Genomic DNA, 13,925 nt, shown 5'->3' with positions numbered 1-13,925 from the left:
TAGGTGCTGCCAAGATTGCTGACAATCCCCATTAACACCCTATCTTCCCAATGAGGCTCGAAGCTGTCCCTTGTAGTTCAAGACAAGCAGGGCTGAAAGCGACTTTAGGTCGGCATGTAAGCTCACTGCGCATGCAACGTAATTGCCTCATTGAGACTTTGGACGTCCTCTGTGGGCTCACTCGGGCTCAGCTTTTCGTTGCCAAGGCGCCAGTTTCTACATGATGGAATAAGATATTGCGATGATTTGACGAATCAAGCTTACCGGTCGACGGGTCAGCCGCATAGCCTCGATCCTCGAAATTCATGTCTTTTTGCTTATTTCCACGATTTGATAGTCATTAATCTGATCCCCTCACCATCAACAATCTCCTTCTCACACCTCATCGCACATATAAGACTGCAAGCCGGTGCCATAGATGAGAACAATACTTCCAGAGTTATCACACATCACATCAAACCATTTCAACTCTCAGAATCGGCCATAATGAAATTGCATAACACCCTGATCGGCCGTCTCCTGCTGGGCTCAGCCAGTGCCCTGATAGTACCGACTGAAGCTCACCTCGCCCTCCGGAGAGACGACTACAATTCTTCGGCGCCATCAAACAAGTCATTCATCCAGTGGACAAAATGCGACTTGGATTTTGGGGACGCTGTCAACGCTATGGTGGACGCTTTGCCGGAGAAGCTTCAGTGCGCTAAACTTGAGGTTCCCCTGGATTACACCAGTCTGAGCTCCGGCGAGACCATCCAGCTCCAATTAATTAAGGCCAGCGCAAACAAAGAACCCCACATGGGGAGTATGCTATGGAACCCAGGCGGACCAGGCGGTTCTGGCGTCGAGTCAGTAGCCAAGTTGGGTCTCAAGTTGCGAAAGTAGGTTATGTTCGGCATCTTTGCTCCCATTTTGCTAATTCAGTGATTAATATAGTATCGTCGGAGGCAACTATGATATCGTTGGATTCGATCCTAGGTGAGCATCATATCATATCATAAACCTGTATTCACCACGCATGTTTCTCACACGTTCTCAGAGGCACTGGTAAAACTATTCCATACATCTGCAACGTAACAGCGGCTCAGACTTCCGTCACCCGACGTGACTTTGAGACGCTACCCAAGGGTGATATCTGGAACAGCATCAAGACAACAGACTGGGAAAGCTACAAAGTCACAGCCGACGCCTGCTTCAGAGATAATGCCAAGTACGGCCGCTTTGTCGGCACACCGTTCGTAGCCAGAGATATGATTTCAATCGCCGACGCCCTCGATCAAGGCCCCAAGGTAAACTACTGGGGCGTCTCCTACGGCACCGTTCTCGGACAAGTCTTCGCCTCCATGTTCCCCGACCGCGTAGGGCGTCTCGTCCTGGACAGCAATCTCATCGCGGACGACTATGCAGACACTACCTGGAAAACGGGCCAAAGAGACACAGAGCGCGCCCTGCACCACCTCTTTGACGAGTGCGTCAAGGCCGGTCCCGCATCCTGCGTACTGGCCAACTTTACCGGCGCCGACACCACGGGGGACAGCCTGATGAAGGCACTCGAGACCGTGCTCGAGGAGCAGATCAACGACAAGAACGACACCGCCAACAACTTAGACGACCTCGTGTCCCTCTTCAAAATGGGTCTGCTGACAGAACTCTACAAGCCGCTGCAGTACCCTCAAGCCGTCTCTAGAGTCCACGCGGCCTTGACAGGGAACTGGACCGGTGCCCTCATCCCAGCAGCCAATGCGCTACTGTCCAAATGGAACGAAGGCGGCACCTATGGCGTCTGGGGCATTGCTTGCGCGGACTCGTCCTTCCGTGCCGAGAACGTCGATGATTTTTATTCCATCTACCGAACCCATTGGGAGGGAAGCTCCTTCGGCGAAGCCAGTGCCAGGCTGCGCCTCCTCTGCTCTCGCTGGCGATTCGATGCCGCGGAGAAGATTGACCTCAACGCCTTGAGAAACGTCAGGACTAGCTTCCCGGCCCTCATCATCAATGGTCATTGGGACCCGGCTACCCCTGAGAACACGGCGTGGGAGATTTCTGCGCGGTTCCGAAATAGTCGGGCTGTTATTCACTACGGTGTTGGTGTAAGTGCTCTCCAAAACACTAGCCCCGCAACATCGAAGCTAACCGCAATTTCCTTTAGCATGGATATACCAACCATCCCTCGAGCTGCGTGGACAATATCGTCCGTGAATATTTCCAGAATGGCAAGATGCCTGAGATTGGAACTACATGCGAGCCTGACATGAGTGCTTTCGAATACGTCGCTTCTGAAGCAAAGAAGGCAAAAGAGAGCAAATAGCCAAGGGATAGTTCATCGTTGCGAGGTTTTTCTATTTTGCATTCAGAGCGGCTATACATTCGCTGGTGCGAGCAGGGGAACTCTCTCCTTTTTTTGTTATCAGGGTTCCGGAATTCTCCTTTGTCTATTCACCTTCTTTTCTCGATCAGATAGTATCATCGTATTTATTCATCACACCATAGTAACATTCTTTCCCACGCCAGTTGCTCCGGTCAGCTATGAGATTGCGCAGTCTCACTTAAGAGTCTCCAAGTATCCCGCGTAATCCCACTTCTTGCCGTCCCTCCAGAAGCCCTCCACCACCGGTTCGTGTGGTGTTTTGCCGTCCACGGACACCTCGTTCAACCAACTCCAGTAGGTTGTCGCCTTCCATCCTTTTGTCTTCCAGTCATTAATGTCCCTCTCTGGCTGCTTATTGAAGACCGGCAACACATCAAGCAAACTTGCGTCGTGCGCGATGCAGACCATCACATTGTCCTTGATATCCAGCTCACGCATCTTTGCAACCGATTCAGTAGCCAGGTCGATGTCTGTGTAGACGGGATGTTTTCCCCCGCGAGGTAGCTCATACCAGGGCGTGGTCGAAGCCAATTTCTCGTCCGACGTGTTGGGATGATGGGGAGTAAAGTGGGAGCATGGGCACACGGCCTTGGACGCCCAATCTCTACGCAATGCAATGGCCGAAGCGGGAATTCCATCCGGAAGCGGGGTATCCTCAGACGGCCGAAAGACGCCCGCGAAATGGCAAATATCACCGCCCAGGAAGACAAAGGTGGCTCCCTCGGGGGACGAAGACGGCGTGGTCCGGGCGAGACCGCATATGTGCTCTGGCTGGTGGCCCGGAGCCTCAAGCAGGTAGAAGGAACCGTCGCCAAAGAAGTCTTGGGCTTTGAACTTGCCCACCATCAGGCCTTTGTCGAAGTTAGCCTCCTCGAGCGGCCGGCCTTCGAACTCTGCTGCCGCTTGTGGATCGTCTCTACCCCCGGGTCTGCCCTTCGACAAGAAGTATCCAGGCCCCGTGACCAGCGTTGTTGATTTGGGAAAGACGGATACGTCTCCGCGGTGGTCAAAGTGGGCGTGAGACCAGATGCAGTAATCTAGTGTATGGCCTTCTGTGAGAGAAAGTTCCCGGAACCCAATTTACAGAGAAAGACTCTCACCAATCGACTTTGGGTTTACTCCTCCATCCGTCAAGACCTCATCAATACCCTTTGGTACACTCATGCCAAAGATGACGCTATCCGGTCCCAACACTCCTTGTTGGGCACCCTTGGGTAAGTTCCAGTAGTCTTTTCGGACGCCGAGATCAAACATCGCCTTTTTGCCGAGTTTCTCATGTTCAAGGAGGAAAGCTAGCGAGCAAAAGTTGATGACTTCGTGCCCCTTGACGACTGGCTGAACGAAGGACTCGGCCACGCCGACCATGGCAGTTGTCGTATCGACAAGCTTGACGCGCACCACATTGTCTGATTCTGGGATATTGGCCATCTCGTTGATTGATCGACGGGATCTGAGTATTGTGGTTTTACGTACCATGAGACAACTCCAGGAAGACAAAGAGGGGAGAAATGCTAGGGAAAGTTTCGGGAGCCGCATGGTGCCCCGACGTCATGGCGATTATCAAATGAACATGTCTTCTCCACTTCCCCGGGTTCTACGTCCAATGCGGAAGCTTACTCCTCTGATAGAGCACGGCGCGTTGGAGTTGCAGGAAATACTTACCCGAATGTGCCACAAACCAGCCAGCCATTGCAGAGTTGCATGCCACATGCAAGCCACAGCTGCGACTCCGTATAATACCAGCGGTCCATGGTCAAAAAGAGTCTTTTGATGTAATTTGTACAAATGCCTAGTGGAGTCGAGAATCCCAAACACCGACCTCAAAACGCCCGCGCGCGTGCCAAATGCTCTAGTTTAGTAAGATATCGTACCCGTCTCCCATAATGCGAACTTCTTCGCTGCCAAGACCGTACTTCCGTCGTACCAGTTCAAAAATGATCAACCCAGCGCTCGTGCTGGGGACTTGGCGGATGGTGTTCCACCAGAAACCGCGCCATAGCCATTTCCTCACTCCCAGTCCTTCCTTTGCGGCCTCTGCGCAGCATTCTGACCAGGTCTCTTTGTAAGCCCGATAGTAGGCTCTCGCCATCCTCCACCCGTCCCTTCGCTGTGATGGATCGGTTCCCTTGGTCTCCTTCAGTTTCGCTGCCTTGGCGTCTAATTCTTCGAGGCGATCCCAGTGCTCCACTTGCACGTGAGTCAAGGGGTGAAGAACAACTTGTTGGGCAAAGGATGCGCTGAGTCCTCCCAAGAGCAAGAAGATAGGCTCTATGGCGTAGTGCGGTCTGATTATAAGAGGCTGCTTGTTGTCTTCCTCTGGTTTGCCATTCTTTACCGGTCGTTTTTGGGCCATGAAGTCGACAATGTGCTCTTCGAGTCCGCCGTAGTACCATGAAACAAAACGGTAGTATCCTTGGGCTTTGACATATTCGAAAACGCTGAAAAATACAGCAGCGCCGAAACTGTCCTTCATAAGAGACAAGCCCCATCCTGCAAAGATGCCACGCACACCAATCTCCCTCAACTTCTCAGCACTAAAGGCCCACATGCTCCTGGGTTTCCCGCCCTCTGTTGGCATGAGGTCGCGGTGATCATACCGTGCCTGGATGGCGTCCAACGGTGCTGCGATGAAACTCTGGAGGCTTCCGGCGAGAAGTCCCGCGGTGAAAGTTTGCGTCGGGTGTGGTGGTGGGTAGACTGTCTTCGTTGCTCTGCCGCTCTCCTCGTGCAGGCTGCCAAGGATAGTGAGGTAGCTGGTATATAGCACAGCTCCGACGCCGACATTTGCGATGAGCGGCGGCAAGACTTGATTCGGGAGCACACCCCAGCCATGCTGCTTCACCGCCGAAGTGAGCACGCCCGGCGTCGTGCCCCGCAGATAGAACCATGCCTGGTTCAACGTCGCTTTCAGCTTGGTCGAGGGCTCTTTCGCGGCGGCCTGGGCAAGCAGCTCGATCTGGGCCTGGTGCACGCTGCGCGCGTAGGCGAGGTAGTCGACGCGGGTGCGGAAGAAGGCCTTGACGGGAGCGCGGAAGTAGAAGGCGATGGCCTGGGCGCTCAAGGCGCGCACGCCGGCGGCCGATGCTGCGGTTGCGGCGTTGCTGCGCGGGTTCTTGTCCGGAAGCTGTGCATCGGGCGGGAGGACGGGGAGGACGCCTGTAAGCGGGTCGTATGTGGTTGTGCCGTCATCGAGACGTCGTGTCATTGTATACTGATTTTCATCGTCTCCTACAGGTGAGATAACCAGTATGAGATTCAAGACGGCAAAACTTGGCATCGGTTGAGATCGGTTCGCAGATTCTCGATATGCTGACTAAGCGCATGACCCTGTTAAAGTGGATACTTCTTGCCGGATGTCTCCTACCGGTGATCGTCTGCACGGGTGTACCTAAGGCAACCACATGATGTCCTCCAGCTTGAAGTCCTATGACCATGCTTGCGTTCTAATATTAGTCTTTTGAGGAGAATTTTCACAATTCTCTAAGGGAAGTTTTGATGAGTGAATGTTCGTTCTTCGGAGAGTGTGAATTTCAATGACACGACAGGCATATTTGAACTGCAAGAGGTTGAGAGAGTAGCGGACTGAAGGGCATGGATTTAATCCCAAATTTACAGTCACTATCAGAAGCTATTAGCGTTTTTTTCCTAGAGTTGCTCGCGTTATATAACAATTATCTGTTGATGTTGAGAAAGGGATTTTAGCCATCAGCGAATTATGACTGAACCGTTTCACAACAATTCGTGCCCAGTAGCAATAACAACCGCATCTGTTATCGGTTGAACGCCTGAAAATTTTAAGTGGAAAAACTGAAAATGATTTCGGAGGAGACGACTTGTCGGTCGGAGCGTAGAAACCGACCTGGCCACAACTCTGACCACACGTCCAGGTGTCATCGCCGTTGCAGTTGCCTTTCTGTGAATAATTTACAGTTTCTATCGGCATTCAACGGAGATCTTCGATAGTAAACGCACTCCCCATTCCCTAAGAAATTCTTTACAGATGACCCCGGCATTTTCAGCAGAAATTAGCCTACATCAAAGCAAGAGGGCGATGACGGTAAACTTAGTCCTGGATTGAAATAAGTAAAATGTGTTAAAGGATAAATAAATGAGAACTACTGTCACAAGTTGAGTGAGATTTCATAGTAACAGAAGAAAAGACATAGGGTATAAATAGCTTGATAGTCCGGCACCGAAGATTTCCATTACCTACATATAACGTTATTTTACATGCTGAAAATGCCATCGTCTCGCTTCAACCTTAGTCTGATGCCACTTTTGATATTGCATTTTACTCTATTCCTCCTTGCCTAGTTGCCACGCCCTACCTTCGTGTGTGATGGCCACTATTCGTAAGAAGTGTTTTCAGTGACCTTGTAAGCTCGTGAGTCAGAAGTTCTCACCCAGTCAGTGTTTTCAATGCAAATAGGTGAAAATCACGAGATTGAGAGGCTCTTTGATCGTTGATTAGCGTTGAGCATGATTCGAGGTTTTGATTAGTCGGAGGTTCTGTTGCACCGATGGCAATGTGTAGTAGTCACGAGTAATCGAGGTACGAATACAAGATTCTCTTGAAACCTTCGTCCACTAAACATTCTCCAAGCTCATATTGGGTCATATTGGGAGTAGTCTTTCAGTCACCCGGTATTTATACTTGAGTATGGACCAGGAAGTGTGTCCACTTAGACTCTACAGATTTCCACCCAGCCCAAGCAACGTTACTTCCTCCCTGAGCAGATGCGAAGAGCCAGTTATCAAGCACGTCAGAAAGTTTGCAGTAACTAATTCACGAGGTTGCCGCAATAGTATTCGGAAGGAAGAGATTATGAAGTAGGGGAGAACGATGTTGTGTACCTAAGGTAGTTGCCCGTGGAAAATAGTCGAGGGCAGGTGCTCCGGGTATTGGGCGTCTGACTAATCCCACAGCGGCTTCTTCGTGTATTTTGCGCTAAGCCCGACCTCTGATGGCTGCCCGCCCCTGCTGCTGCCTACCTCACCAAAAGCACAGCAACTACAACTCGACACCTCACCCGACCACGTAAGGTGTGGAATTCGTAATCGATGTCCCGCATTTCAGTGAACTAGTCACAATTCATTTCGGTCAACATGGAACTCCCTTCTGAGATCCTTGATCAGGTTCGTTGTTACCGCTCACGGCTGTGTGCAGTCCGCTAATTCTTCGCCTGCGATAGATACTCGATGGATTGGTGGTCTACCAGCCATTGGCAAAGGTCCGGGGCGTCTATTCTCTAGACGACTGGAATTTTTTCACATCACACTCTGCGCGGCTTCCTGCCAATACACGCCACGGTTCTGGCTTGTCGATGAAGTTCAACCGGGACGAATTGCCACCCATCGAAGACGGCTTTTGGAACTTGCGCTTGGTCTCGCGCCAATGGAACTCTTCCGTCACCAGAATGCTGCAGAAGCACCAATGGTGGAGTGTACCCTTTGATGATCGAAATCGTCTTGCAAAACTTCTACTAGTCTGTGGCGGGCCCGATGGTGGTCCATGTAGTTGGATCAGGAATCTCAGCCTCAACGACCTCGATGGACTACGTACTTTTTCGCGGCTCTACTCGTACGACTTTGAGATGTAAGAATTACTTGTCCACTACCATGTCTCAAGCACTCCTCGATTTTGCAGAACGCCAGCAAGCTTGCTTCAGATTACTGCCTGTACAAGAAAGGACGACTGACCCAAGACTGATGCAGGTTCGAAGGTCAGGATGTGGATGATGACTACATCATCTTAAACTCCTATGTCGACAAACTTAGGACAACAGATTGGTGGACGTCGGACCCGAAACGCTCTAGACATGAGCTCCATTACGGGAAGAACAATGAACACGCGCTTCTTCGACGCTTTTTTGACACTGTCAAACGCATAGAGCGCTTTAGCATTGATTTCCCTGCGGCCTACAGCAAACATGATCTCATGGCAAACTGTTACGACACGCAAGGCGTGGATGAGGTTTTGGCAACAGCAAAACACGGTTTGGCCAGTCCGGGATTCCAACATTTGGTGGACCTCAGCTTTGCGGTGCCTTCAACGTGGCATATTGGACAATTGGCTGGCACCCTGTCTCAGGATGCCCGGGATCGCCTTAGGAAGCTACGTTTGGTCATCGTCGACGAAACTGGACCAAGCGGAAGCGCGCAATACACCAAGATAGAGGAGGAAAATAACGACGGGGATCGAACGACCATTCTGGGATCAGTTGCGCCGAGTAATGTGCAGGCAACCTATCCGAACAGAGAACATCAGGACGCACTCTGGGCCTTGGTGGCATCTTGCCCCAACCTTGAGGCACTTGGCATCGAGGCGACGCATTATCTCAACATGGATATTCAGCAGTGGGGGAATTCCCAATTCGGTACCAAACATCTGCGCGACCTCTCGCTTCGCCGGATATGGACCAACATACCGTCACTTCTACAACTGTTGTCGGGTATCCTGCCATCGTCACAAGCTTCAGCGATCCGCCGAGTCAACTTTGACGACGTCAAGATTCATTGGGACGGGGGTAACTGGGAAGACGTATTTGCGCATCTGAGGACGAACTGCCCTGATCTTGAGATCTTTCGCGCAGAGCAACTCAGCTACTTTTCCAACCATCCGCGTTACGAGCACAACAACAGGCCATGGGAGAACTACAATTCTATATGGACAGACGACTACGATGGAGAAGCTAACGACAGACTGTTCTTGGAAATGCTCAACATGAAGCTAATCAACAAGATTGGGTCAGTCTCGGACTATCCTGTTTCGATATATAATTACGATTTTGAGATGGGACTTCAAGAATCGCACTAGATACACCGTGGAATGAGTATATCGAAAGATGTCGAAGGGTCAAAGTACGTCGAACAGCGTTGAGCACCTCATCTCAGACTGCATTCGATCTTCGGTCTAATTCAGAGTCTCATGCAATCTAAACGCCGTGTTGCCCACCCACCAGAGAAGCGGCCAAATACCTAAACGAGGTCAAATATTGCATGCATGCATTCAGCCGTTTAAGAATGAGAAACCTGGGGTACTATCCTGATTTTAGGGACTTAGAGATTACTGGCTTGTATGAGAATACGAAATTTGATCATGGCACCGAAGATTCGGCTTCGGCTCCCCTGATCAAATCGTCGGCTTCGGCTTCGAGGCTCATACCCACCCCTTGCCCAAGGGGACGAGACAGTCGAAATCAGACATGATGGAGGCGAGGCAGGAATCGGTGGTTCTGTCGGCAGCATATAGCATACACAATCTCTTTGTGGCACATTAGACCGGTTACTAGCAGCCTGCAGAGAGCTGCCTAGAAATGCTCCGAGTGATTTACACTCTCGCCGGGGATACACAAGGATCTGTGCGAGATCGATCTCGGTGGCTCTCTGTACACAGCCGAATAATCTGGAGGACCGAAATGAATAGAAACGTTCTGCGGGAGGTGAGGTTACACCAAAAGGCGAGGCGGTGGCACATGTACGACAGCATCTCGGCAGGTTCCCATTGCCGGTATTAAATGCTCGAGATTACCTGCGCACAGGGCCAAGACCATGGACGATGGAAATTGCGATGGTATTCAATGATGAAAGGAACCGTAACCCAAGTGTTGCCCAGATCGGGCCAGGAGAAGTATCAGTCGGGTCTTGGGCAATAGGTACGGATACGCAATACGCCAAATGTGAGCCCGTACCACATCGGGTCGGCTCCGATATCCGGCACGGGAACGGGAACCCCCCCCCCCCCCCCCCCCGCTGGCCGGGATGGACGGAACCCCCCACTCTGGGATCAAATCCTTCGGCCCACTGCAAAAACGCCGCTCTGGCAAGTCTGCAGCGGGAAAAGCAAGACACCCAGCTGGGGAAGTGGGCAATATCTCCTCTCTCCCCTCTCCCTTCGCTAGGGCAGCGGTGTTCGCGCATGCTAACAAGGTAAGCTAAGCGGGCACATGTCGGCTTGAGTCCGCGCTGTACGCTTCTGCCGCCTTTGCATACCCGCTATTGCGTGATTGGACAATGAACAAATTTTGAGGCCCTTGGTATGGCAACGGCGGAGGGAAGTTGGAGGGGAACTCGGGATAAAAGACATCCTCAGTATGGCGCCCTTGATGTACATGGCAGGGTATCCGAGTGAGAGTTGAGCGTGATGCGGATGGAGGGGAGGCGGGGTTCAAGCTGGGCTGAAAAGGCAGTAAGACTGTAGGAGGGCCAACGCCGGCGCTGACAGTTGAAAAGAGTCACCAGGTCCGGCAAACTTGGGACTTGCCAGCGTGCAAAGGCCGGGGCCGTCACCGGCGGTAAGCGGTAGGCGGGAGCAATGCCGCGACGCCATGTACTCTTAGAGTCCTTTCTGCATGCTGCTTGCTACCAACATTATGATATTGTGAAGGTTCCTTTGGGGGAACAAGGAAACGGCGGATCCCAAAAGTGAAAAAAAAAAAAAAAGGTACAAAAGTACTCCGTACACCGATTTATTGAGTCAACGGCTTCCCGGGGCAAGGGTGGCAGAAAAAGGCGTGCTTTCCTCGCGCTCGCGTCCCATCCATCTAAATACTGAATTTCTCTTTCCTGCCTTTCTTACCTTGGATTCGCCTTTTCTCTTTCTCGGTGTCCAGTCTACTTCTCTCCTTCACCTCACTCATCCCACCGTTCTTGACTCGTGACATTCGCTTGGTGTGCGTCACCCATGCCATCGAGTTGTGTTTCCTGAACCGCAATCTTTTGAGACTGAACAGCGATTGTTACCAGCGAAGGGGACAAAGGTCGTTAGATTGTTATTTTTATTTTTTACTTCCCTGCGCGCGGTCCATCTGCAATACTCTATCTCAAATCTCGAGATCTAGATCTCTCGAGTAAGCTTTTTCAACCCCTGGCCTCATCATACCTCCTAAGAACCATGCAAGGACTGATTCATGAAGGCAGATCTCCCGCCCGGTCCCATCGTGAAATTTTTGAATGCCACCCTAGTCAAATCTTCCGTAAAACCCATTTCTCACAATGGCTTCCCGGAAACCGAACCCGGCGTCGTCGGCGGCAGCGTCAAACGGCCAGCACTCCACCGAGCGCACGCCTCTTCTCCAGGTCGACGAGCCTACGACCCCTCTCCCCATCACCCCGCAAGACGAAAATGCCATCCCACCAAACGAATTCGACCTCTTACTCTCCAGGTCCATCCCCTCCACGGGCCCCTTCCTCGAGCCCGAGTCGACCGTGAACCCCCTCCTCCGTGGTCCCCGGCGCTACAGCACGGCCTCCAAACACCGCCGGCCCTCGCTCGCAAGCCGCTCCGACCGCGCCTCCGAGGCCGGAGGCATCGCCGCTGTAGGTGACGACGACCACGACGACGATGCCGTCTCCATCAGCAGCAGCGTCGCCTCGACCCCCTTCTTAAACGGCATCTCCCGCTCCCGCTTCTGGTTCATCTTCTCAGAGATCCTCCTCACCTACTTCATCGCCTGCTTCGACGGCACAATCATGGCCTCCTCCCACCCCGTCATCACGTCCTACTTCAAGGCCTCCAACAGCGCCTCGTGGCTGTCCACGGCGTTCTTGTTGACGTCTTCGGCGTTTCAGCCGATTTTGGGCCGGTTGTCGGACAGCGTCGGCCGGAAGCCGCCGTACGTCGCCACCATGGTCATCTTTTGCCTCGCGACGGTGTGGTGCGCGCTCGCGCAGAGCATGACGAGCTTCATCCTTGCTCGCGCGGCGTGTGGACTTGGCGCCGGCGGCATGATGACTTTGGGTAGTATCATTGTTAGCGATTTGGTTCCCATTGAGTGAGTATTTCCAACTCCGCAATATTCTTCTTGCGCGCTTTGTAGGATGGCACATGGATGTTCTACCTTGACACGCAATGGAAAGAGAGAGTCACTGTGAGAAGAGGTTTGAAATACTGATAGTGAGACACAGGAACCGCGGCGCATACCAATCCTACATCAACATGATCTACGGCGTCGGCTCCGCCCTCGGCGCGGCCCTGGGCGGTGCCATGGCCGACCACCTTGGCTGGCGCTGGGAATTCGGCATCCAGGTCCCGCCCCTCATCATCTGCTGCATCATCGCCATGATCGCCGTCCCCAGCGACCTGGGCATGGCCGGTACCAAGCGGGAGAGCTTCATCGAGGCCCTCAAGGCTTTTGATTTCAAGGGCTCCATCCTCCTGACCACGGCCATCACCTTCTTCGTCCTCGGTCTTGTAAGTTTTCTTCTCCCCTCCTGGAATGACATGGAGGAATCTACACTACAAAATAGCCCTTTCTGCTTCTTGAAATTTGTGAAGCTAACGTCTTCTTTTTGCAATGTTGTAGAACCTCGGAGGAAATGTTCTGCCTTGTAAGTGGCCCTCAAATCACTCACATTTAATATGCTTCCATGTCTCGGAACAGCGAGCTAACAAACATTTCAAGGGTCCCATCCCCTCGTAATCGCATCTCTCGTCATCTTTGGCGTCTGCTTCCCCGTCTTCCTCTACGTCCAATCCTTCGCCAACCGCCCCATCATGCCTCTCTACCTCGTCCGCCGCTCGCCCCGAATGAACCTCATCTTTTCAAACTTCTTCGCTGCTCTCCTCAGCAACGCAATCCTCTTCAACATGTAAGTTCATACTCATCCTACGATACTTCCAAACACCCCCAAAGAAAGAAAAACACCCCCACAAGAAGGAACAATCAAGATCTAACCATGCCCACAACCAGCCCCCTCTTCTTCCAAGCCGTCCTCCTCACAACAGCAACCTCGTCGGGCCTCAACCTCGTCCTCCCCTCCATCGTCTCCTCCATCGTCGGCACAGCAACAGGCTTCCTGATAACCTACACCCGCCGCCTCAAATGGCCCGCCCTCACCGGCGCAGTAGGCCTTCTCCTCGGCACAATCGCCCTCTCCACCATGCGCCGCGGCTGGCCCTCCTGGGTCTACCTCCTCTGCCTCGTCCCTTCCTCCATCGGCCAAGGGTTCCAGTTCCCGGGGACCTTCATGGCTGTTTTGGCGGCCAGCGACCAGCGCGAGCAAGCTGTTGTCACGAGTACCTTGATCCTCTGGCGCTCGTTGGGCATGGTGTTGGGCGTGGCGAGCAGTAGTCTCGTTGTGCAGAATGCGCTTGTCGGGTACTTGGATGAGTATGTCCAGGGCCCGGACAAGGACGAGGTGATTCGTAAGGTGAGGGAGAGCGTCGAATCGATTGTGAAGTTGCCGGCTGCGTACCGCGAGCAGGTCGTTATGAGTTACGAGGCGGCTTTGCGGACGACGTTCTTGTGTTGTACGGTGATTGCTTTTGTTTCGGTGGCTCTGCTCATCCCGATCAAGTTGCCCAGACTGGGGGCGAGAAAGACAAGCCGGTAAAGGTTTGAGGCTATCATCCACTGGTAATCAGTAAATTGGAGAAAGAGTTGTCGTCACATCATCTTGTGTAGCATTTTGTTGCATAGATACTTCAGCATGCTAGCGGAAGCATTTTCGAGATCCCACATCATACAAGCTTCAATTTTTGCCTGAAATCCAGGCTCTAAGCCTTGCCTTGCCGTGCCGTTCTCATCGCCCGTTATAAATACACGCACATCCCGCCCAC

The 13,925-nt window shown here is 52.4% G+C and overlaps 5 protein-coding genes across 5 annotated transcripts; 3 read left to right on the top strand and 2 right to left on the bottom strand.

Annotated features, from left to right (window-relative positions):
• Window positions 1–368: 368 nt before the first annotated feature.
• Window positions 369–2,402, top strand: BDP55DRAFT_645704 (Alpha/Beta hydrolase protein). The gene is made up of 4 exons (XM_060573659.1): window positions 369–878; window positions 934–975; window positions 1,037–2,087; window positions 2,147–2,402. The coding sequence occupies exons 1-4, from the start codon at window positions 487–489 to the stop codon at window positions 2,303–2,305; spliced, it is 1,644 nt and encodes a 547-aa protein (XP_060435791.1). The 5' UTR covers window positions 369–486; the 3' UTR covers window positions 2,306–2,402.
• On the bottom strand, window positions 2,403–3,948 carry BDP55DRAFT_645701 (metallo-beta-lactamase superfamily protein). The gene is made up of 2 exons (XM_060573658.1): window positions 3,466–3,948; window positions 2,403–3,402 (listed from the first exon to the last, which is right to left on the bottom strand). Exons 1-2 carry the CDS (start codon window positions 3,899–3,901, stop codon window positions 2,540–2,542), a joined length of 1,299 nt encoding a protein of 432 aa, XP_060435790.1. The 5' UTR covers window positions 3,902–3,948; the 3' UTR covers window positions 2,403–2,539.
• A 165-nt stretch (window positions 3,949–4,113) lies between these two features.
• BDP55DRAFT_645700 (mitochondrial carrier domain-containing protein) lies at window positions 4,114–5,602 on the bottom strand. The gene has a single exon (XM_060573657.1). It carries the CDS (start codon window positions 5,568–5,570, stop codon window positions 4,215–4,217), a length of 1,356 nt encoding a protein of 451 aa, XP_060435789.1. The 5' UTR covers window positions 5,571–5,602; the 3' UTR covers window positions 4,114–4,214.
• A 2,180-nt stretch (window positions 5,603–7,782) lies between these two features.
• BDP55DRAFT_540929 (uncharacterized protein) lies at window positions 7,783–9,182 on the top strand (the record flags this gene model as incomplete). Its single annotated transcript, XM_060568161.1, has 2 exons — window positions 7,783–7,961; window positions 8,081–9,182. 2 exons carry the CDS (start codon window positions 7,783–7,785, stop codon window positions 9,180–9,182), a joined length of 1,281 nt encoding a protein of 426 aa, XP_060435788.1.
• Window positions 9,183–11,359: 2,177 nt separating this feature from the next.
• Window positions 11,360–13,699, top strand: BDP55DRAFT_723637 (major facilitator superfamily transporter; the record flags this gene model as incomplete). Its single annotated transcript, XM_060578776.1, has 5 exons — window positions 11,360–12,138; window positions 12,272–12,557; window positions 12,670–12,694; window positions 12,769–12,955; window positions 13,057–13,699. The coding sequence occupies 5 exons, from the start codon at window positions 11,360–11,362 to the stop codon at window positions 13,697–13,699; spliced, it is 1,920 nt and encodes a 639-aa protein (XP_060435787.1).
• Between the last annotated feature and the right edge of the window lie 226 nt (window positions 13,700–13,925).

Source organism: Colletotrichum godetiae (assembly GCF_030913485.1).
Source record: "Colletotrichum godetiae strain CBS 193.32 chromosome Unknown BDP55scaffold_3, whole genome shotgun sequence".
In the NCBI taxonomy this organism is placed as follows: Eukaryota; Fungi; Ascomycota; class Sordariomycetes; order Glomerellales; family Glomerellaceae; genus Colletotrichum; species Colletotrichum godetiae.
Note: the sequence above shows the minus strand (reverse complement) of the source record. Positions and strands in the feature narration are given on the sequence as shown.